General features: G+C 33.1%; 2 protein-coding genes across 2 annotated transcripts; both read left to right on the top strand.

Moving 5' to 3' along the window:
- Positions 1 to 3,880: 3,880 nt before the first annotated feature.
- LOC142551773 (protein OCTOPUS-like) lies at positions 3,881 to 6,315 on the top strand. The gene has a single exon (XM_075661167.1). It carries the CDS (start codon positions 4,195 to 4,197, stop codon positions 6,178 to 6,180), a length of 1,986 nt encoding a protein of 661 aa, XP_075517282.1. The 5' UTR covers positions 3,881 to 4,194; the 3' UTR covers positions 6,181 to 6,315.
- Positions 6,316 to 8,222: 1,907 nt separating this feature from the next.
- Positions 8,223 to 10,082, top strand: LOC142551772 (transcription factor DIVARICATA-like). The gene is made up of 2 exons (XM_075661166.1): positions 8,223 to 9,061; positions 9,199 to 10,082. Exons 1-2 carry the CDS (start codon positions 8,646 to 8,648, stop codon positions 9,704 to 9,706), a joined length of 924 nt encoding a protein of 307 aa, XP_075517281.1. The 5' UTR covers positions 8,223 to 8,645; the 3' UTR covers positions 9,707 to 10,082.
- Positions 10,083 to 24,038: the final 13,956 nt, after the last annotated feature.

Raw genomic sequence — 24,038 nt, 5'->3', positions numbered from 1 at the left:
ACCCATCAACGTCATTGTCTCATGGAGTTCGAATGACAAATTATGGGAAAAAAGGCGAATATATATATTGGTAACGAAGGAATTATTCTCAGTTCTATTGTCGACAACTTTCTATCTTACTGGGGCCTATATTAATTTTTCCAGTTTAGTGTAGTGCCATGATCAAATGTACTTCGTTTAATTATGTATAAGCTTTGATATCACTCCATCAATACAACATATATACTCTCATGGCGGATAACTGATGCACCATTCTGAAGTTTATAATATGTTCACGGGATTCGGGAAATCGATCAGCCACCACATTGAAGCTAATGAGTAATATCCCTCAAACTGATTTTGTTCTTCAGCTTTATTCGAATCTTCTCGAGACTTATTCTAGTTATATTAAGCATATGTTGAGGCATGGTGCGTATGACTGTTTTCATGCGAGATATTCAGTGCAGAGCTCAAAAATCATGCTATTTTGTTGTTGCCTAAAATAGAATGTAAGCTAAAACCATCACTGAAGGTTTCAAATGACTTTCATGCGAGGTTATTGGTATTTTAATTGGTATTCCTAAAATACAACTGAATGCATGTGATATTCTTAAAATGCCATTATTTGACTTTTTAATGAACATGTTTACATTAATTATTAATGTCTTTGTAAAAATATTAAAGTTATAACTACAGAGTAAGCGAGGAACAAATGGTTTTTACATATAAGAACGTGAAAGGAACAAGGGATTGCTGAACAGTAGAAGGAAGTATAGTGCAATCAGCATGGCTTTGTTTGACCAACTTGGCTTCTTGGATCTTTGATGGGTTAAAGTTTGCCTCTTTTTTTTTTTTTTTTTTTTTTTAAAAAAAAATATTTCCATTGTCATGAACCGGTCAATGAAGGTCTTATTGGGTCTATTCATCATTCAACATATTATCCTTAAAAAAAATCTAGCATCAAATTATAGCAAAAAAGATATCAAATTTTTAATCTTCACATTTGGTGGACACATTCTTTTTCTCCCTCAGTCACCAATACATATACATGTATGTATGTAAAAAAACACAAAGAAATGTGAAGCAAATGGTCATCTTTACTTTTTATGTCTCGGTCTATAATACATCAGGTGTGTTGTATTTTTTTGTGATTTTAAATTCTTGTTGGCTCCATGATATTTTTATTTGAATTCAGAACATCAGCTGATGTTTTCTGCAAAATCATATGCGGTGTAGCACACATCGTGTAACATACATGGAGCCAAGTTCCTCAAACCTTTCACTAAGGAATTAACTATTTGTGATGATTTTCATTCAATTATGTTATAAAAAACACTTCAGAAAAAACTTTTTTGCTTGCTGGCTTCGAATCATGTCATATGATAATGTAATAACACTAGGTGCATGTATAATGATAAGCTAAAGATCTGTTTGGAATATTTGTAAATCCCCAAAAATTATTTGCCTAGAAATCACATTATCATACCCTTTTTTTTTGCGTTGATAACTTTAGTAACATGCCAAACTAATATATTCTTTATTGGGATTCATTCCTTCACTCAACCTTAGAATCATTTTTTGGAGATCATAAAAATTATTGGGTTTGTCCATGTACTGCTTTGGCTTTTCAGTATTTGTATCCTTTAATTATGTATAAAAGATACTCCAGTTTTAGCTTGCAAAGTTATATGATCATCATTATTATGTATTTGTGTCCAAAATGAAGGCTTGTATAGTACAGGAATATTACTCAACACAATGTTCTTTATCAGACAACTTGTTTTTTGTGGGGATACACAATCAATTCCAGGTCCAATTTATCATGAATATGTATGTTGTGAGACGGTTTTACGAATCTTTATTTGTGACACGGGTCAACCCTACCGATATTCACAATAAAAAGTAATATTCTTAGTATAAAAAGTAATATTTTTCCATTGATGACTCAAATAAGAGATTCGTCTCACAAAATACGATCTGTGAGACCGTCTCACACAAATTTTTGTTATTTATCATTGGAATTCATCTTCTTTCTTTCTCCCCTTTAATTATCTATCACTACATTATATATTCATGTGATTCGGGAGAATATTAATTTATCCATAACTCCCACGAAATTTACAATGCACGTGTGTTATTGATTTCTTGATTACTTAGAAATGTTTGACAGAGCTTATAAGCTCTAAAAAATAGCTTATAAATTATTATTTTAGAACTTGTAAGTTTTCGTAATTGTTTGGTAAAAAACTCTGTAAATAAATTATTTACTTACATTAATCCATTCCTAGTATTATATTTTTTTGATAATTTTGATTAAATAATAAGAACGATTCATGTTGTTCCTCGTAGGGTATATATTTAAATTATAGCGTGCCTACATTGTCACTGGAAAAATCCTCGATTTAGGCAGCATTTGGCCCACCAAGTATTTGGATAGATTTGTCTCAAATCTCTAGTCCTGGAATTATTGTTGCTATATAAAATATAAAACGAACAAAAACATGAAACTCTTTTGATTCTTTACTTTTTTAGAATTATGTTTGTGTGTGTGTGTGTGTGAGTGAGTGATTTTGCTTATCATGGTCACTTCATGCCCTCGTGGAGTATGAGCTTGTTGGGGATCTGGTCGCTGTTCGGTTCAAATCATGAACTAAAATCATAACCATTTCTCAAAATACAGAGCGTAGCTGTATTTCGATCATTATTTGAAAATAAGCATTGAAATTATAGAGTAACAGTTGGTTTTGATTCATATAAATCAAACAACAAAAAATATGTATCTTGTGAGACTGTCTCACGAATCTTTATCTGTGAGACGGATGATCCTACCGATATTCACAATAAAAAGTAATAGGTCATAAAAAGTAATATTTTTTCATGGATGATCTAAATAAAAGATATGTCTCATAAAATACGACTCGTGAGACGATCTCATACAAGTTTATGCCAACGAAAAATGGATGTGGGAATAAGAAATGTAAGTTGACCTCAGGTTTTTAGGTTCAAGGATGCATGGTAGATGTATATTATAAGATACTCATGAATTGAATTGCAGCTAAAATATTTGTACCGAAATTAATTTGAAATGTAATCCAATCAGAACAGAAACACTAAAAAGAGTGATGACATTGAATTAAACACAAAAATACCCGTGAGTCAATCTCATTAATAAAATTTGTGACATAAATATTCTACTTAGAGTCCTCTATAAAAAAAATATTACTTTTTATTGTAAATATAAGCATAGTTGACTAATGTCATGAATAAAAATATGTGCTTGAATTAATATGTAAGATACTAAGATGTGCAATTACATGTTCAAAATATAATACCCCAGATTCGACGACTATCCCACAGTAACAATACGAGTTTTTACAGCATAATTATGTTATCATTGACACGTACCCTGTGAAATTTTCTAGGGGATCATTCATCCCAAAATTACTCTAAGTCAAGCAATAAGTATTTATACGACGAACTCCCAAAAAAATATACACTTGAAATGATTATTATTTATCAAATTTTTTAAGCACGGCTCAACTTCGCAGTCTCATACCTGAACAATTTTGGAATCTCTCTTGTTTCGGTCTAAGATCAGCTCATTTATGCTCCTTCGCCTAAAATTCTGTCAGGAGTCGTTCATTGTCCGTGCAACCAAATTAAACCGACGATCACAGAAAAATTGGCCGTGATACTTTCTCGCAACGATGTGTGTATAATGGTGTGCAAATACGTACACGAGTGGCATTGATTCATCAATCCTTAATTTCAGAGTATGGCTATGAATTACAGAGTTTTTACATTAATGCAAATTTAAGTCAAAAAGGAGATTCGAAATAGCGCAATATTTTGGGTTAGTGTGGAAGCATAAAGAAATCCAATGATAAATTAAAGAAAAAGGGCAGGATGAAGCTGGAAATGCAAAAGAGACGGAAGAAAGAGAGCACAAAAACAAAAAGAAACCCCGACCCGAGAAAAAGCAAAAGCAAAAAGCAAATAAATTGGAGCAGAGAAAGCGATCTAAGAATGGCTCACACAGACACAGGTGATGGCGTGATTTCTTGCTTTTTCTTTTTTTCCTTTCGACAAAGAATCTTTAAAAATCCAAAGCTCTCCCAATCCAAACAAAAGGAGAATGTAAATTTAATAATTGAGCCTTGTACACTATTTGCTTGCATTGTGTTTGCATGAGCGGGTGGCTTACTACCGTTTTAAATGGATATGAATTCCGTTGTCACCTTCGCTGACCCGACGGCGCCGCCGCCTCTACCGCCACAGCCTCCTCGTTCCTCCTTCAGCTGTGACCGCCACCCCGATGAGCAATTCTCGGGATTTTGTCCATCTTGTCTCTGCGAGCGCCTCACGGTACTGGATAAATCATCTTCCAACACTCCCTCTTCTTCTCGCCGTCCCTCCTCGGTCTCCGCAGCCGCCACCATTAAATCTCTCTTCTCCTCCTCTTCATCAAAGCCCGCTAACGTTAACTTCTTCCCGCCTCCACCCCCTTCGAAACCTTCCAAGCCCACGTCTGTTTTGCCCCAACTACGTCGTACTAAGTCATTCTCAGCTTCCAAAAACGAATCTCTAGGCCTCTCTTTCGAGCCCCAGAGAAAATCTTGCGACGTTAGGGGGAGAAACACTCTTTCATCACTTTTCACGCTTGATGACGATGATAAAACGATACCCTCTGCTTCCACCTCTCGAAACCACGCAGAGCGTAGCCAGAATACTAAACCATACGAGTCATATATAGCGAATAAGCATGTTTTGGAGGAACCCGAAAACGAGGAGAGTGTCAAAGATCCTGAAAACATAGAAGCTGGTTTTGTGGATGAGGAGGGTGATACTGATGAAATTACTCCAGTTCTAGATTCTCATTTGGAGAATCTAAGAAGTAATAGTGAAAGAAATGTGATTGACTCTGAGATGGTGGGATCATACTTTTTAAATACGAGTAATAATTTGAAGCTTATGAAAGATAATCTAGATATTGGCACTCGGGAAAAGAAGAGTTCTGGGAAAGGATTTTGGGCTGCTGCCTCCGTTTTTAGCAAGAAATGGCACAACTGGAGGCGGAAGCAGAAGATCAAACGGCAGAATAATGGCGAAAACTTACCTACATTACCTGTGGAGAAACCGATTTCGAAGCAGTTCAGAGAAACTCAGTCCGAGGTTGCGGATTATGGGTTCGGGAGGAGGTCATGTGACACTGATCCTAGATTTTCACTTGATGCATGCAGAATCAGCTTCGATGATCCGAGATATTCATTTGATGAGCCTCGAGCCTCCTGGGATGGACATTTACTCGGTAAGAGTTTTCCAAGGATGGTGGCACCTATGGTTTCTTTGATGGAAGATTCCCCTGCCACACACGTACAGCGCTCGGATATGCAGATTCCGGTGGAAGAACCACCATCGACATTGAACTGCTCTACAGAGGATGAGGTTGTTCCTGGAGGGTCTGCACAGACAAGGGAGTATTACTTGGATTCTTTTTCGAGGAGAAGGAAGAGTCTTGATAGGTCTAGTTCGATGAGGAAGATGGAACCTTCTGTGGCTACTGAGATTGATAATAAAGTTTTGCCAGCAGGTGTAGATTACTTCCACGGGCCTAAAATATTGATTGGGGAGAGAGATTTGAGGGATTCGAATTCGTGTTCTTTTAGGGATGATTGTTCTGAATTTTTTGAATTGAGGAGTGGGCTTAGAGATGGTGATCCTGTGGTAGGGAATGCAGCAAGAAAAGATTCGAAAAAGACTAGGCGATGGAGTTGGAGGATATGGGGCTTGATAAACCGGCATGGTGGCAGGAACAAATTCGGGGATGAGGAGAGATATGGTGGATCAAATAGGGTGGAACGTTCATTTTCTGAGTCTTGGAGGGAGTTAAACAGGGAAGGGAACGCAGATGGGAGAGGTGGACTCGAGAGAAAAGTGTTCAGGAGCAATAGCACTGTGAGTTGGAGGAATTCAAATCACTTTCATCATGCACCATTTGGGAGTTTTAGGAAATCAAGTGTTGAAAATGGATATGGAAATGTGTTGGAAAAGAGTAAGAGTGGGAGGTGTTCTCTGAACCGTGTCGATAACGAGCCCTTGAGGATTTACTTGCCACCAATGAGGAGTGGGCGAAGAGGGGGAATGAACCTCAATCCGAATAACTCTCACTCAATTGCGAGAAGCGTCCTGCGTTTGTACTGATTGGAGTTGTCCACTGTTTTGGTTCTTTTGATTCAATGTTGTATTTGCTGCATTTCTTGTGTAACCTAACCATATTTACAAATTGGATTCGGTGCATTGATCAGGAATAATGAGAAAGTATCGTGTTTCGTTGGTTGTGACTGTTTGAGAATGTTTTAATTCAGTCATTCAGATGACAGAATCGGTTGCTTAAATCTTCTCATTGAGTCTGTCATCGAGAAAAACATTTGAGTGTAGTAGTGTAGAGTCCAAAACTTAGGACAGGATCTTGTCAAATGAAACTTCTTCTCCTAACAAATGTAGCTTGGGTTCCAACAAGTTGATTGAAAATCCATGATTGTTTGTTAGCCGGGCTTTTGTATCTGCCCGTGAGAGATCAACACTCCACCAAAGTTTATTTTCCTCGATTAAAATACATGCTTTAAGATTGAGTTTTATGTTCTGAGTGGTTACGAGATACATTTTAAAAACTCCACGACAGAGGATATCAAGAAAAGTGGCCTGAAAACAACGATAATGGTGTGGACTGGTAAATTATATAGCCATTAAATAGAGAGAGCACATTAAGGTTGAATAAGAATAACAAAATGTAATCTTGGAGACTGATCCAATTATCTCGTTCGGGTTTCGAATCCAACTTCATAAAGGCCCAACGAGTACGGATTTGGATCTTCTTCTGTGATCCAATGTGCACAACGTTTGGTGATGTGCATTTTTTACACGAGATGATCATGTGATTATCTTGTGGACGTCACACCATATGAGATAAATTTAAAAAATTGTCAGATTAAACGAGATGATCGTGTAATCATCTCGTGTAAAAAGTGCTCTGCTGTGTTTTCAACCGAGGATCCAAATCCAACGAGTACCGGATGTAAATGTGATCTTGAAGCCAGACCCAATAGTTGTTTGGATTAAGTACTGATTGTGTTATGGCCCATAAGGTTCCCCTGCACGTATGTGTTTTCTTTTCTTTTCTTTTTATTTACCAATACTACAAGAAAACTTTTAAAAGTTCCGGAGGCAGTGAGCCCACAGTGTTTCGTGGCATCATTTCATTGGGTTTTAATATATTTTTCGTTAGAAAACTTGTGATTGCTATAACTAGTGTTCATGGTTAATCGATATAAATCTTATTTCAATATAATTGTGGATTTAAAAGTTTTAATTATATTTCTTTATTTAAAAAAAAAAATTAGCGCGAACAAAAAAGCCCATATCTAATATGTTATATAGATTCGAATGAATTTTATATTGTTAAGCTTAGAACTTGAACCTAACTCAACCCAAAAAACTAGCTCGGAGAGAGGATTGTTCAAGACCAATAAATCATATATACAACTTTCAGGTATTTTATCCAATCGATGTGAGACAACCAATGCATTTGCCTTATTTTTTTGTGTATAGGTAATATTTATGTAAAACAATCGTGTTTAAACTATCTTTTATATATATACAATTTCGTAATTTTAATAGTTAACGTTTTAAAAACTTTTAATCGAATTTATTTTCTTTAGTTTGTTTTTTTTATTTATTTAAGGATAATTGATTTTCTCATGTCCATGCGCCACTAAATACAGTATCACAAATATAAAAAAAATTTGTTTTTTTATTTGTTTAAGGATAATTAATTTTCTCATGTCCATTCGCCACTAAATACAGTATCACAAGTATAAAAAAATAAAATTTTGCGACTAACAATTATAAAGTTTTTGTCCTAATTGATAAACGTAATAACCTAACAAATCTAATGTGCATGAAGTTAATTAATTGGTTGAATTATAGAATAACATGTGTACATATAATTAAGAATTAATAATTAGATTAGTCCAGAGTAATGACACACAAGTACCAAACATATTTATTTTATTTTGACCGAAAGTGACCCTCGAACAAATTGGTATTTAATTATCTAAAAAAAAAATTACTCGTGAGTGATGTGCGATCCCCACAAAAAGCTTCCACCCAATCATTTTCAGACACCTCTAATCTGTCTGGCTTGCTGTGTTTCCATAGATCCTGAAGCTAACAAACAAGATGACTTCAAACACACAGATTTTACTACCTTAAACATAGCAACTAGATTCATCTCTATCCATAATTATTCAAATAATATCCTTAATTTTTAATTCGATTCCTGGAGAATTTTGCTTGTCTGTTTCACTTGTTAACCCCTTAATACTGTGGTTCTATATGTCATTCACATGGCAGCTTAATTTGTTATATTTTCTTGGCATAAGTTCTCTGTATCTTTCTTCACTTTCTCCTCTTTATTCATCTTCCTTGCCAATAAAAAAAATCCAACATCCATCATCCCCAAGCACGACCCACTTTTTTTTTCAACTGTTTCTTGAAAGTTAATTGAGCATCCTTTCCAAGATTCCTCGACCCTGAAGTGTTCAGATTCTATTAAATCTCCAACAACTTTGCATCCTCTAGTATTGGTTGTGGGTTTTCAAGAAAACATGGATAGGGAAATGGGACTCGTGTCTTCTGCATCATGTTTCTTGGATTCTGATTATAACTGGTTTTTTGAGGGAAATCAGGTTATGACCAGATGGACGCCTGAGGAGAACAAAAGGTTTGAAAATGCTCTTGCTTATTTTGATCAGGATACTCCCGACAGGTGGTACAATGTGGCGGCCATGATTCCGGGGAAGACAATAAGTGATGTAAAGAAACAGTATCAAGAACTGGTCGAAGATGTAAGCGACATAGAAGCAGGGCTAATACCGATTCCAGGTTATGCAAATAACTCTTTCACATTGGAGTGGGTGAATAACCATGGACACTGTAATTCGGTTCGAAAACGAAGCTCTTCGACTGGGGGTTCAGATCACGAACGGAAAAAAGGAGTGCCCTGGACAGAGGAAGAGCACAGGTGAGTTTTTTTTTATTGCTTAACCAAGGGATACATTGTCTAGGGTTTAAGGTATGTACTTATTTAGGGTTTAATATATATATAATTTCCCTCAACATTTTCTGTTTAATTATTTTAAATTTTTTTAACATTCTCAGACAATTTTTGTTGGGGTTAAAAAAGTATGGAAAAGGAGACTGGAGAAATATCGCGAATAATTTCGTGACAACGAGAACGCCAACGCAGGTCGCGAGTCATGCTCAGAAGTATTTCACCAGGCAGCTTTTAGGGACGAAAGACAAGAAAAGATCGAGCATACATGATATCACAACTTCCAGTCTTACAGCTGAAGCAAATTCTCCTTCACAATATCACAAAGATCATACTACGAATTGTTCACCTGATAAATCAACCTTAATCCAGCAGTCACAACAAGATCTGCATGATCCAGACAAGATTGGAGTACTGTGGCGAGCAACAACACGTGATTCTGATAATTTTCTGTATTGTTATAATCCAGGAACAACGATGGTGTTCAGCCCACCAAATAGCAGCAGCTCAACTATCAGCACATCTTATGAAGGAACTCCAACATTTGGAATAAATCTGCTCGAATGCGGAACACAGCACGAGCTCTGGATAGAACCCGATGACATGATTTTCTAGTCTCAACATCGCTAAAGATTCTACTATCTTGCCTGACAGGGCAGGGCCGAGATTTATTCTTGAAGTATAAGGTGATCATCAACGACAAGTTATTATTTAAGCTTCAAGCAACGAATGCATGCCAACGCTACTGCTGATCATTGTTCTTCTTAATTTATATGATTCCAACTAGACATAATTTAATTAATCGTTTGCAATTCTGCTATTCATGTATCTTAAAAACCGATTTACGCATGTAATGCTCGCATCGACACGATTTGACCCCTTTTTCTTCAACCTATTACTTTTCGTTTGTAGACATGCATGCGTAGCTTGTTACTGAGAAAGAATTTTATTTAAATTCTTTTTTATTAATTTGAATCTACCTGTTGCTAGAGGTGATAATATCAGTATTTGCTCCAGCAGAATCTTGAAATCTCTATATGCTGTCCATCCATTTTAGTTCTACCATTTATTCTAGGTCCCACGTACACCCACTATTGCAAGAATTATTTTCTTTCAATTATTCCAAGAATCCCAATGCCACAAAGTCTTTTAACAAATGACAAATCAACCCCACTCTTTCTTTTTCAAAGGGAGCACTTTTTTTGTTTTTCTCCTCCTTTTTTTTTTTTGGCAAGTTGAACCAAGTAAAAGAACTTTGCTGCTTATTCTAATTAACACGGTTTCCCCCCTTGAGTATACTTAGACTGCTATATATATATATATATATATACCTAATCTCATAGCCTTGATTTATTAGTTGTATTTTGCGTTCTTTATTCTTCTTCTCTCTCACTAGCTAGGTTTCAATACCTGCCATTTCTCTTGTGTAAAAGTAAAGAAAGAAACTCAGTTGAGTACATCCTCCGTGGCATAAATTAGGTAATACTTCTCTCTGGCGTGTGTGCTTCAAAAGCCTTACTGAACTTGGTGGAAGCTTTTGGAATATATCATTGCTATTAACTAAAAAGTAAACTATTTTTTTTAAAAAAAAAAAGTTAACTAATTTTTGTTATGTTGGTGAATTATTATAAATTTATTTAAAACCAAGCTAATTTTTTTTCAATTTTCCATCAAAATTAAACTATTACACCTCTTTTCAATTTCCTACCTAGAATTGTACATACAATACATGTGCTTCGGCATATCATTTTTTTTTTTTTGTCTTTATTTTTTTGTTTTGGGTCCATTAGTATAATGAAAGGCAAGCATAGAATTATACTAGCTAGTTACTTTATCCCGTATAATTGTTTACAATAAATTATTTTGTCTCGCACATTGTCATTTAGGTTAATTCCATCAAAAGTTGTAAATTTTTCTAATAAAAAAGGGAATATTTTATTCAAATTAAAATAATGATTTATAAAAAGTGATAATATGATTATTACTAACCGCCCCGATATTTTTTTAAAAAAAATAAAAGGGAATTTTAGTAAACTAATTTTGGCGTGGAGAGTATATATTAATATAAATTGGAGTGTGTTTCTTGTGAGACGTTCTCACGAATCTTTATATGTGAGACGGGTCAATTTTAGATACCGATATTCACAATAAAAAGTAATACTCTTAGCATAAAAATTAATATTTTTTCATGGATGAGACCGTCAAGTTTTAGCCTATAAATTGATAATTTTCAGAATGAGATCAAAAGTTAATTCTGAAAGGCTCTCGTATAATGAAGGGATAAAGTTATACTAATTTTGTTAAACTGTAACAAGAAATAGTTGGATTAATTATATTCTTAGACTCGTAAATCTTAAAAAAAAAAAAGGAAAAAATTTATTCAGACTAACTGTTTAACGATGTGAAATCCAAATCATGGTTACGAAAATTAAAACCAATTTTTATTTTCTAAAATTCGATAATTTTGTATAAACAAGTCAAGAGGTTAAGAATATTTTGACTTTATCAAAATTTTGTTTCTTTTTTGTTAAAAAAAAAAAGAAAAAGAAAACAAATTTGTTTATTTTCTTTTAAAAACTTCTATCGGGCTGGGCAAGCCATTGAGCGATTTCCATGGGCTGTACACAAGCTTTAACCCATAGGAACTAGGAAGATTGGATTAAGATTAATTACTTCTTAAAAGAAAGTAAAAATAGCTAGGTTTTTTTAATTTTAATTTCAGGTTTTGGTTCACTAAATTTTTAAATTTTGGTTTGAGGTACAATAATTTTTAAAAGAAAAGTTTATGGATTAAAACAAAAATTTGAAAAGCCAGTTGACCAAAAAAATCATTTCCATAAAAGAAAGGAAGAAAGATACGAAATTGAATTGATTCATACGAACGTAAACAAATCCGTTATGAATTTCATCGTATACACTTCGATGCTCGTTTTGAGTTATTAGAGTTTGAATTCAAGCTCGAGACTTTAGTAAAAAATCTATCTCTATCAATCATATGCTCAAATAAAAAATGTACATATATTAGTTCGAGGTTTACTCAATGCATACTGAAAGATTATCATACTCGTTTCTAATTAAAAGGAAGCGCAGATTGATCAAAAGACGAAAGTTTGACGCAAAGTAGCTAATGAGTGGAGTTCAAGACATTTTCAAACAAACAAGAAACAACCATTAGTATGAGATTAAGACAACGTCCTTATCAAACAAAATTATGTCTTGCACAATCCAAATAATCGAATCAAAAGATGTAGATTAATTCACGATGAAAATTCCTTAGATTAATTATCAGAATCTCTCAAAAACCATTAATAATTATCATGAATTTAAGTTCACCAGCAAATACGCACAGAGAAATTGGTGAATTTTATTTGCAATCGATTTAAGTGAGATTATTTGATATTTTTTAATAACATTTTACTCGACCTTATCCTTTTCGGTCTGATAATTAAATAAAAAAATCATGCAATTAGTTGACCTTATTATCCTCATAAAATATAAATCAACGGTCAAATAATAAATATTTATAGTATAACAAGAACATTCAATTATGAAAGCATAATTATCATAGCTACTCATTGCTTGCCTTAATCAAATAAAAATTACTCCATAAATTCGAAATAAGACAGCAAAGTATTATCCAATCATATAAAGTTTGGAAGAGAATAAGGGGATATTGGCACTGAAGAGTTGATATAATCCATGCGAGAAAATAATTTTTTTGGTCCACTAATTTTTCTTATTTTGGATATTTGATCTACTAAGTTTTCAGATTTTTATTTGAACATTAATTTTGATTTTTTTGACTTTCGGTTCTATTTGGAGCGCTAGTATGTCATCAGAAAATGCAGACATGGAAAAGTTGATGTACAAAAACTAAAATTTGAAATTTAATGAACCAAAACTCAAAATTAAACAAATTAATGGACAAAAAAAAAAATACATACCGGTGGTAATTTGAATCACTCATCTCCTCGAAAAAATTACCACTTCGGTTACAAAACTTGAGATCATATGGTACTCTAAAATGGGATTTATCTTGGACTGCTTTTGCTAAATGCTATTTTTTGCAACTTGACGCCAAAGATCGTTACCAGCTTATATATATGGAAGCAAACTTTCTCCGTCATTTTTCTTCATGACCCTCGATCCCTTCGCAATATTTTTGTTCGATCACTTTCGTGCTGAGGAATCTCCCAACACACTTTCATGTACTGAAGCGCCATTCGATATTCTCAGAAGCTTGTCTTGAAACCCGGCGGGCCACCGGGCTGCATGCGCCATCAAATTGGAATGAGGTTTAATGTTTATATGTCAGTGAGGAAAAGATTTGAAATTTAATTTGCTTGATGCTAATATCCATGCCATCCCCATCACTGTTCAAAAACGTACTCTTTGTCTCTCGCACAAGAAACATTTATAGGAAGAGCAGCGCATACAGGTTCAGAAGGATGGGACCAAATTCTGATATTTTGTGTGAGCAAAAGTTGCAGTTTGTGGGAGCATCTTTTATCTTTTGTGTTGCACGTTAGCGATGAGTTAAAGGGTAACATTCTACCACAAACCCTTTCGATTCCTAGACCAAAAATCTTTTACAAAAGATTTTGTTTACAACACAATATATTCATGTCTTTCCCTGATAGCGAATTTACACCGAGATAAATTATCCGACTCACTTTTTTTTTTTTTAACAGAAACTGCATTGCTGTAAACTCATAAATACATCTCTTTGAATCATCTCAACTATCCCATCGACCCTTCCATCTCTCTTACAAGCAAACACACTAGGCCGGGTTGCTCGAGAAAACAAAATGAGAAGAAGAGCGAGTTTGAGCCCTGAACCATCCATCTACCCCAATCACGGTGGCAGTGGGGTTGCTACTGGGAAGTCCCGAGAAAACAAGAAGGGGTCGTTGAAAATGTGGACATTCAACGGGTCGAGGTTTTCTCCGGCCAGATTGATGAGGCAGATCGGAACAAAGATGGAGGTAGCCTTGTGGTTCGTGACGTCGTCACGTAAAGTTTCTTCGGCTACCTTCGCGAAGTCGCGTTCATACGCGGAGAAGCTGGATTGTCATCGGGCTGAAGCCATTGAGGATTGCATTGATTTTTTCAATTCTTTTTCTTCTTTGCAAAGGTCAAATTCAGTAACCAGCACTTGTTAGAAGCAAGTCATGCATCTATCTTTGTACATAGAGTAATTAGCTATTGTTATCACAATTGTTGTTGTTTTCAAGAATTTATCATTTTCCTATTTAAAGTTCATGTAGATATAAGCATGATTTTGACTAGTTCGAATTAGGGAATGTTGCCACATTGATCTTCAAATTTTGCCTTTTTTTGTTTCGGTGGCCTAATTAGTTTCAGTTTTGATCCTATGATTTGAGTTTTTTTTTTTTTTTTTTCTTGTTGGAGTGCCGACACATGCAAATATGACATAGTGTCAACAATTTTGGATGTCATATTTTGTTTTTTTATGACGTGAAAACAACATTCATTACCATTTGGTGTACACGTGCTAAAATTATGACTAATGCAATAACCTACAAACCACATTCATCAAATAAACCACACATGATACAAGTATATGACAAACTCTCTCAGAAAGATACTGATGGAGAGAATCGAACTTTTGATCATTGATTAAATGATTATCTAATTTACTAACTCGATCACCTCTTATAAATATCCTATTATCAATTTTTGGTAACATGACTAAAACTCAATTAAAACATTAATACAGTACGGTAACTTTGACTGTTTTTCCTTTAAATTATTAGGTATGTATATTCAAATTGTGTTTCCTACAATTAATAGAAGGGTACTCATGTTTCCGTATGTTTTTTAAAAATTATTTAAACTCTTAATGTAACTATCATGAGCCATTAGATTGAACCATCATGGGTCTCGGTCCATACCCATGCATCACTACTGATCATGGGTTGTTAGGATGGTCCAGCATGGGACACCGCCACTCATAAAATATCTCAATCCTGGAAAGTGGTTTCTTTCGCCTCCCCCAACACTTGAACACAGGACCTCCAAGCATAAGTACCTAGATTCTTAAAGTGTTGGTACCAGCTGAGCTATATGAGAAGAAGTACAAGTATTTCGAGTATCTACTTTTTCGTTCAAATTATAAATTTAACTGAAAAACTCAAAGAGAAGTACAAGTATTTCGAGTATCTACTTTTTCGTTCAAATTATAAATTTAACTGAAATATGTGTTATAATAATAGGATATTTTTTCAAATATACAGAAGTAGAAATGCATAAATATGACCTAGTTTCGATAATTTTGCATAATCTAATTAGAGGCAGCTAGTCTGGCACATTGCATCCTAAATTCAATGGAGATCTCTATTGTGAAACGGTCTCATAGATGACGAGTCGACCCGATCTATATTTGTAGTGAAATTTAATATTTCATATTTTTATGCATACAGTTAAATCGGAGATTCGTTCGTAAAATGTATCATATGAGTTTGTGCCCAACTTTAATTCATTTTTGAGAAATTCCATCCTTAGAACATATATGTTCTTCTTAACATATCTTCGTTTTGTTTTTGCTCTTACAAAAAATTAATGAGGTAAAACCACATGCATTTTTAAATCTTTTAGGTTTAATCTTTTTTTTTTAATAGTGAATTTATTATTTTGAATAAAAGAAGGAAAATACCCTATGAATAATATGATTCGTGGCTTCATTCCCTCCTGCTCTAGACCAAATTCATAAATTATCAAGTTTTTTTTAAAAAAAAAAAGTCACAAAATTGGGCTGCACTTGTCTGATAGTAAGATGAATGATATACCCCTTATCTTTGAAGAATCCAACTCTTACAGGGCTTAGTTCAATTACGCCACCAAGAGTTTCAAACCAAAACAGGCCCATAGATTAGTAGTACTATCACAAGCGAAAAAAAAAAAAAAAAAAAAAAAAAAAGATCGTCATTCATACATTGACAAAAACTTATGTGAGACGGTCTTACGGGTCGTATTTTGTGATACAGATATCTTATTTGAGTCATCAATGAAAAATTATTACTTTTTATGCTAAAAATATTACTTTTTATTGTGAATATCGGTAAGGGTTGACACGTCTCACAGATAAAGATTCGTGAGATCGTCTCACAAGAGACCTACTCCTATACATTATATTAAGTGGGTAATTTTGTTGACTCGATTAGAACATTTCAATTATTTAAATGTCTGTTTTCACCTCGAAGTACATTACAAAGCAAAAATAAATAAATAAATAATTGTTTTGTTTGGCATGAACATTGGTGAAAGTAGAAAATGACGACACACAAGGAAGAATTCCGTAGAGGGAGATTGGTAATGGGACTGGTCTCCTTGTATGCCTACCAATTCACATGTTCTTCCTCCATCTAAAAACCAACATTGTCTGCATCAAACGTGATATAGCAATCGAACTTGTCACCGTTGCCACACACATAAAACTTGGACAACGTGAAATCAACAACATATTTAGAAATACAATGTATATATATCTTTAGAGCAGCTGTATTTAAAATATCTCAACATGAATTTATAAGAATATTTAAAAAAAAAAAAAATTCAAGAAGGAGAGACGGAATTCCTTTATGTCAATTATGGTCGGTCATTAGGTATGCAACGAAGATAATACCCCCCCATGTGAATTTGCTATTTGGGCAGGTGATCCCTTGCTCCTATTCCTAAGTAGAATTATTCTTTGTAAAAACCTATGTGAGACGGTCTCACAGGTCGTATTTTGTGATACAGATATCTTATTTGGGTCAACCATAAAAAAATATTACTTTTTATGCGAAAATTATTAATTTTTATTCCGTCTCACAGATAAAGATTCGTGAGACCGTCTCACAAGAAACCTACTCTTGAATCTGATACATTTTTAAAAGTTGTAACTTCTGCTGGCTACACGTGTGCAAACCAATTTTTTTCTTATTTTATTTATTTAAAAATATTTTATCACTATTTGAATAAATATCTGCTCGAAGAAGAACTGTATTATTTTTAATATATATATATATATATATATATATGTATGTATATATATAAATATGCCAGGGAGATTGGGGTCACCTCGTGGTGGGTGCTAATGTTTAGAAGCCAAGCATGGCATGCATACGTACGTGCGTGTTTGATTATATGTATTCATAGTGATATAATATATGCTTCGTGAGATCAATATTTAACAAACTTGAGTATTGATTTAAAATTCTGAATAATATAATATTTATTAATAATATATTTAATGGGACCTGCTTGCAAACATTTTGAGTGACAATATTACAGCGGAAAAAATCAAAACTTTCCAACTGTAGTTTGAAATGGCACAAAAGTCATAAATAAGAGATCGCGGCATGTCCCACTCCCAACCAATCCAAGAAAATTATATCTTCTAATTAGACATTTCATTAAGTATATTACATATATATAGATACTATCACGCATTTTATTATGATTCCTTGCCAAATTTTTCAAAATTTCAAGTAGTAACCATAAATTCTTTAGAGTAGTTCTCTAGTTAAACGGTCTCACGAATCTTTATCTATGAGATGGGTCAACCATACCGATATTCACAATAAAAAGTAATATTTTTTCATGGATGACCTAAATAAGATATATGTATCACAAAATACAATCCGTGAAACCGTCTCACACAACTTTTTGTCAATTCTTTAATACATGTGAAAAGTCTTAAAAGCTAATATATATTTATTTAAAAAAAAGCAAGCATATTTAACCAAAAAACTAAAGTACATTTTATCCCTTTTGTAAAGGGTTTTATTTTTTTGATAATTTTCTCTGGTTTTATGAGATTGTATTTATCCTTAAGGAGGGTGTGCACGTGACATGCACGAGGACTCCCCGTGGATATCTGTTGTATTGCTGTCGTCCCGATAACAAACCACCCCTGGCCCCCTTTTATTACTTACACAGTTTAATTGCTTGTCTCTCTAATCATACTCCAATTATTAAATTTTTCATATGGTGTCTCTACGACTATATTTTGGAAAATTATTAATAAATTTAATTTATATATGTGGAAAAAGGGGTTTTGATATTTGATAATTTCGGATTTTCAAACCATATTTTATGTGCCCAGATAAATGAGATGGGCTGGCCCATTACAGCTTCGACATTAAATAAACACGCGTTTGGGCTGACAGAGAAGTTTCATTTGTCGGGTTGGGTAAATATCGTATCCAAATAGGAACCATATCTTATTAGGCCCCGCAAAAACATTTCGACCACAGATATTTTGGGCCCTATTCGAATTCCGACCAGAAGTGTATTGTTGAAGGCCCCTCGGTCATGGATACCAATTTTATTATATTATATTATTTGTTTTCGTTTTTGTTTCAAATAATTGGAATATATCCTAGTTATTATAGCTGGATTCATCAGTCCCCTCTCGACATATTTGTGGGGCCTCTCTAGAAAGACAATATTATCTTACTATAAGCTCGGTAAATATGAAAGAAAAACACAGGTGAGATGGTTTTATAGGTCGTATTTTGTGAGATAGATCTCTTATTTGGGTCATCCATGAAAAAATATTCATTTTTTATTGTGAATATAGTTGTAGTTGACTCGTCTCACAGATAAAAAATCGTGAGACCGTGTCACAAGAGATCTACTCAAATATGAAATTGAGATACCTCCATAAATATTTTTTTCAATAATATTTATACATAATTGTTTCGGGAACAATGTACTATAGAAAATATAAGCATTATTATACGATAATGTGCTGAAAATAAATTATAAAGGATATATAATCACATACAAAATGTCATGTATTATTATTTAATATTTGAAACTCGCATCCGCTGTCTTTAGGTACACTCTGGTTAACTGTATAGTTAACAGCGTAGGTATGCCAATAAATTCAAACTTTTAGTGGCTATCTGCTTAAGAATCTCATGATTAGTCTTTACTATATTATTATATTCATAAGGATATTTTTTATTTTGTTTTGTTTTAAAGTTTCACATTTAAATAAGTGATAATGTAAATTGATAAGCAATTGAGAAAACATATTTTTTTTGTAATATTAGTTTATGTGTTATCAAATTTCATATTTATTCTTATATCTTTCGATTTTTGACAATTTTAATCATTTTTCAGTGTGAATGTTTTGTAACACTACACACGTCAGTACTGGTGGGCCACGACATTATCTTCCCCTAGTAATCATAACTAACACAGATAAATAATTTAATCCTAATTATAATCATCATAATATACAATAATTAATTTCAGCATCCATCCAATTAATTATCATCTGTCCGTAGGAAATTAAATAAATATTTATCCCGCTAAATATAATTAAATTTATCGCTTCATATTAAACGCTCAATTCATTTTGGCAAAAACTTGTGTGAGACGATCTCACGGGTCGTATTTGTGATACGGATATCTTATTTGGGTCATCGGTGAAAAAGTATTACTTTTTATGCTATAATATTTTTTGTTGTGAATATGGGTAGGATTGACCCGTATCACAGATTAGGATCCGTGAGATGGTCTCACATGAGACTTACTCATTCATTTTTATGTATGTGTTTTGGATGATTATGATTTGAATATGGCCACACACTCATCTTTTATTTGATTGAAATATATGGGTCGTTACCTTCTCCGACCAACATGCAGGCAAATCTTGAAATTAATTAATTGAAATATTTGGATAGGATTTATGAATTATATTGTTTTGATATATACTTTTTATATTCTTATTTTTAAAATAAGAATATATATATACACATACATTTATTTTTGAAAATCAGACAGCGATGGCTTCCAACGGGACTTATCGATGACGGTACGTGAAATACAGCTGCATGAATTAATATTTCGTATTTTCGAATTTAAAATAAAGTGTGTAGATGGCTGGCATTTGTCCAAAGTCTCTTTAATGTATATCTCAGACAAATCGAAGGGGCGGCAGTCTACTCTCGACAGATACTTTTTTCTCCAATGAATGAATATATTTAACGGAAAAAAATTCAATTTAGTTTTCTAAGTTGTCGTATTTTATGTTTTTTTAAAAAAAAAATTCGTTGAATTTGTGCTTTTGTAACTTTAGTTTTATGTTGTTGTTCTTCGAATTAATCGAAGTTATGATTGATTATATGATCGACATATGATGAAATAACACTAAAAATCATTATTAGATTAGAAAATCTCAACTTGATGGGTCTTCATCTTCAAATTATTGCTAGTTCGAGCTCGAGCTCGAGCTCGACTCAATTTATTAGAACCAAGAAACATTCAAGTTATTAACTTTGGGGGGAGGGGGGAGGACGAAGTAGAAAATTAATTTTAAATTGTACAAAACAAAGCAATAGAAAAAATAAAAAAAATAGCAATCCTCTGACCTGTACGTAGTAATTAAAATAGGACGCCCATTAGAGATAAGAAAACATGTGTAGAAGCGGGGCATGGCAGGTTTCAGCCAATGAGCAATTAGTAAAAAGTCAGGGTCCAATTCATCCAACTCAGGGTTAGATGAACGCAATCATCGTCTAAATTCAATATTTTTACTATGAAATATTAAATTAAATTTTTAAAAAAAAAATGGGGTTTTCCCCATAATTGCTGGTTTTTGTGACATTTGAAGCATGCAGAGATGGAAAAGTTAATTTTAAACTCTTAAATTATTTATTATTTTATTCTAATATAAATTAATCTAAAAATAATTATACAAAATTTACATATAAATTTTTTTAAAAAAATTTGACCATCCGGGCCATGAACATGGCTCCGCCAGTGTATAAGTGATAATATCAAAATTAATCTCTCTTGTAGTAGAATTAAAAATTGAGGTCACAATATATATTTTGTTACTAAATACCACGTCTCGATTGCTCTATCTAGTAGAGAGCAAAAATCATTCTTACATCCAACAATCTATTTCTCAATAATTACAATTTTCGTCATCAATGATAATCGAACTCGTGATTTTGATTCTGATACAAATTGTAGAACTAATCGTTTGTCATTTTACCAAAATATATAGTTGGTGGTAAGAGTGCAACTCAAGTATTTTAAAACGTACAACTCAAACATTATATTTCAATTGGTCTACTCTACATAAACAATTATTACACCCAACCTAAATCCGTGAAACTCAAAACAAAATGTGCAGTACCTTAAATAAAATAAATTGTATTGTTCTTACAACTGAATATAAAATAACTTATTCGTTGTTAAAAAATCTGAGGAGGCAAATTCATGCATGCTTCTACGTTAATTATTATTAGAGAGGAATTATTTATGTTTTTTTTTTTTTTTTTAACTTGGCTGTTACGATTCACTTTCTTTTATTTATTTATTAATTACACTACCCAATAACTAAATTGATGGTGTGTTACTTTTACAACCCATTAATTAACACAAAAATAAAGGCTTAATTACATTTAAAAAACAAAATTTAAGAAATACTCTTTTTTAGGCTACGATCATGCTGATGCCATCACGATGAATTCTCAAGTGAGATTTTGTGCAATTATTTTTCAAAGTGGGAATGAATGAAATCAAATAAGGGACGCACTTGTGATTTTAGGGACAAGACTTTGGATGATTCTTTCTTCCTATTGAAGACCAACAAGAGATCCTCGTATTGAATCATATTCTACAATCTTTTGTCATGTCAAACAATTCACATCCTCAATCAAGTGTAATTAACTAAGCTCACTTTAAATTTAAGATAAACTTAACATACATACAACACAAGAAATATTTATTAATCTATCATATAAATTGACGGACAAAATTTTACTCCGCGTATTAATCCAATATTTGAACATGATAATTTAACACTGACTGATTAATCAAGAATCGATCTTTACCGAAGTCGATCCAGCTAGCATAAAATTAAACTCGATTCAATAAATAACGAGGAATAATACTAATAGAGAAGATCACAATGTGAATATTGGGGAGGAAGATGAACTAACCGATCTACACTGAAAAATTAGTGCAACCAACTTGTAACACAACAATTAATTGGGGTAGGGTCCTGGGAATTGACGGTAATGTACAAACAATATTCGGATCCTTTTGGAAGGTCCATTTCATGGACCCGTGTCCAAATCCACCATCGCTTTATCCGAATTCATTTCTTTATCTGACTGGTCATCTGTCACCCTTATAATAATTATAAAAAATATACTGTGAAACGATATTATGGATCTTTATATATGTGATATGAGTTGATCTGATTTATATTTATAAAAAAAATGGTATTTTTGACAAAAAAATAGTATTTTTTCATGAACCGAGATTAGATTTGATATTTTTCTCACAAAATCGACATGTATATATAGTCACGTGAGAATTTTATGTAATAATTGCCGTCCTAATATTATATTCTTTAACCCAACGCAAACACCTTTTCTGTGTGCTTTTTCGATTCCTTATGTAATAATATGTTAATTAGTAAAAAGAAAAAAAAAAAAGAACTAGCTTTAATTAATAAATTAGCTAAACAAAACTACTTTTTAAAAAAAATTTGCATCCACCCTCGCACATACATAGCTATGTTAGAAATAATCCTAAAAATATTGTATTCTCAGATATATATTACCTATAACTCTTTATTTTATAACTTATAATTAATTACTTTAAATATGTAAAATAATAATATATATTTTTTAACATATTTTTAATATAATTCGATATATAATATTTACCACCGCACATGCACATTTTAGTAAAGGCGTTTTCCAGTCTTCGTGGACCGACTTTTTTTAAACACCTATTTAACTCTAATCCATTTTATACATACCTATATTAATAATTAATTAATTTGATACTTCACGTAACGGTTGATTTATTGATTATTTTTTTTGTGTGTGGGTGTGAAAATTATGCAAATTAAGATGTAATTTCCAGAGAGTATTTGTATCAAGGCACCTAATAATTCTATATGTGGCTAATAATTGAATTTTACATGGCTTCAAACGTGAATTGTTATAGTACTAATGTTACATCTATCTTTTCTTAGATGGTAATTCACCTTCAGTTACGTGTAGGATGTATTGTAGAAGAAGTGACAAGAATCACAATTTTTTTTAATTAGTCAATGAGTAAGTTTCTTGTGAGATGGTCTCACGAATCTTTATTTGTGAGACGGGTCAACCCTATCTATATTCACAATAAAAATTAATATTCTTAGTATAAAAAATAATATTTTTCATGGATGACCCAAATAAGGACCGTCTCACAAAGTACAACCCATGAAACCGTCTCACACAAGTTTCTGCTTTCGAAGTATATATATCGTGTGAAATTGGGTCCAAGTGTTGCAACAACATGGTGCAGAAGGGTGAAACTGTCCAAATTTGCGTTTTTATTTGATCTTCGCATTGAAGCATTCTTTTTTCTTTTGATAACGCTACAACTCAATTTTTTCTTGATTAGGTCGGGACACCGATAAAAATACAAAAAGCTATATTCAAGATTTATTTTCTTGAATTATTTCAAATTTTATTTTTTAAAAAAACTTGTAAATTTAAACACCCAAAAATAGAGTAACTTGCCTGTGTGATTATCGAAGTTTTGGGTGCTTAAGTACGGCACGGCAACGTGATGGTGGGCTGGATTGATCAAGTGCAGGTAGTGGAGAGTAAAGGGACCCACATGAAGAGGGGAACACAAATCCGAGATTTGATGTTATCCACCTACCCTGAAATCCTTCCCGTTAATCATTTCTTCGTCCACTAATCCCATTTCAATTATCCCATTAACTTTGGGACACGAATGCGAGCGTGCACTTTGCTACTGCACTCGCTTTCGATTAACAGGAAGGATTAACTATAGTTTCATCCATTATGTTCGCCAAAATGAGCAAAAAAGACTAGTAAATTTGAAGTTACGGATTCGACTTGCCTTGGGGAAATGAGAACTACAAAAATCTCTCGAATTCCTCTGGGCC

The sequence above is a fragment of the Primulina tabacum genome, chromosome 7 (genome assembly GCF_025594145.1).
Source record: "Primulina tabacum isolate GXHZ01 chromosome 7, ASM2559414v2, whole genome shotgun sequence".
In the NCBI taxonomy this organism is placed as follows: domain Eukaryota; kingdom Viridiplantae; phylum Streptophyta; class Magnoliopsida; order Lamiales; family Gesneriaceae; genus Primulina; species Primulina tabacum.
Note: the sequence above shows the minus strand (reverse complement) of the source record. Positions and strands in the feature narration are given on the sequence as shown.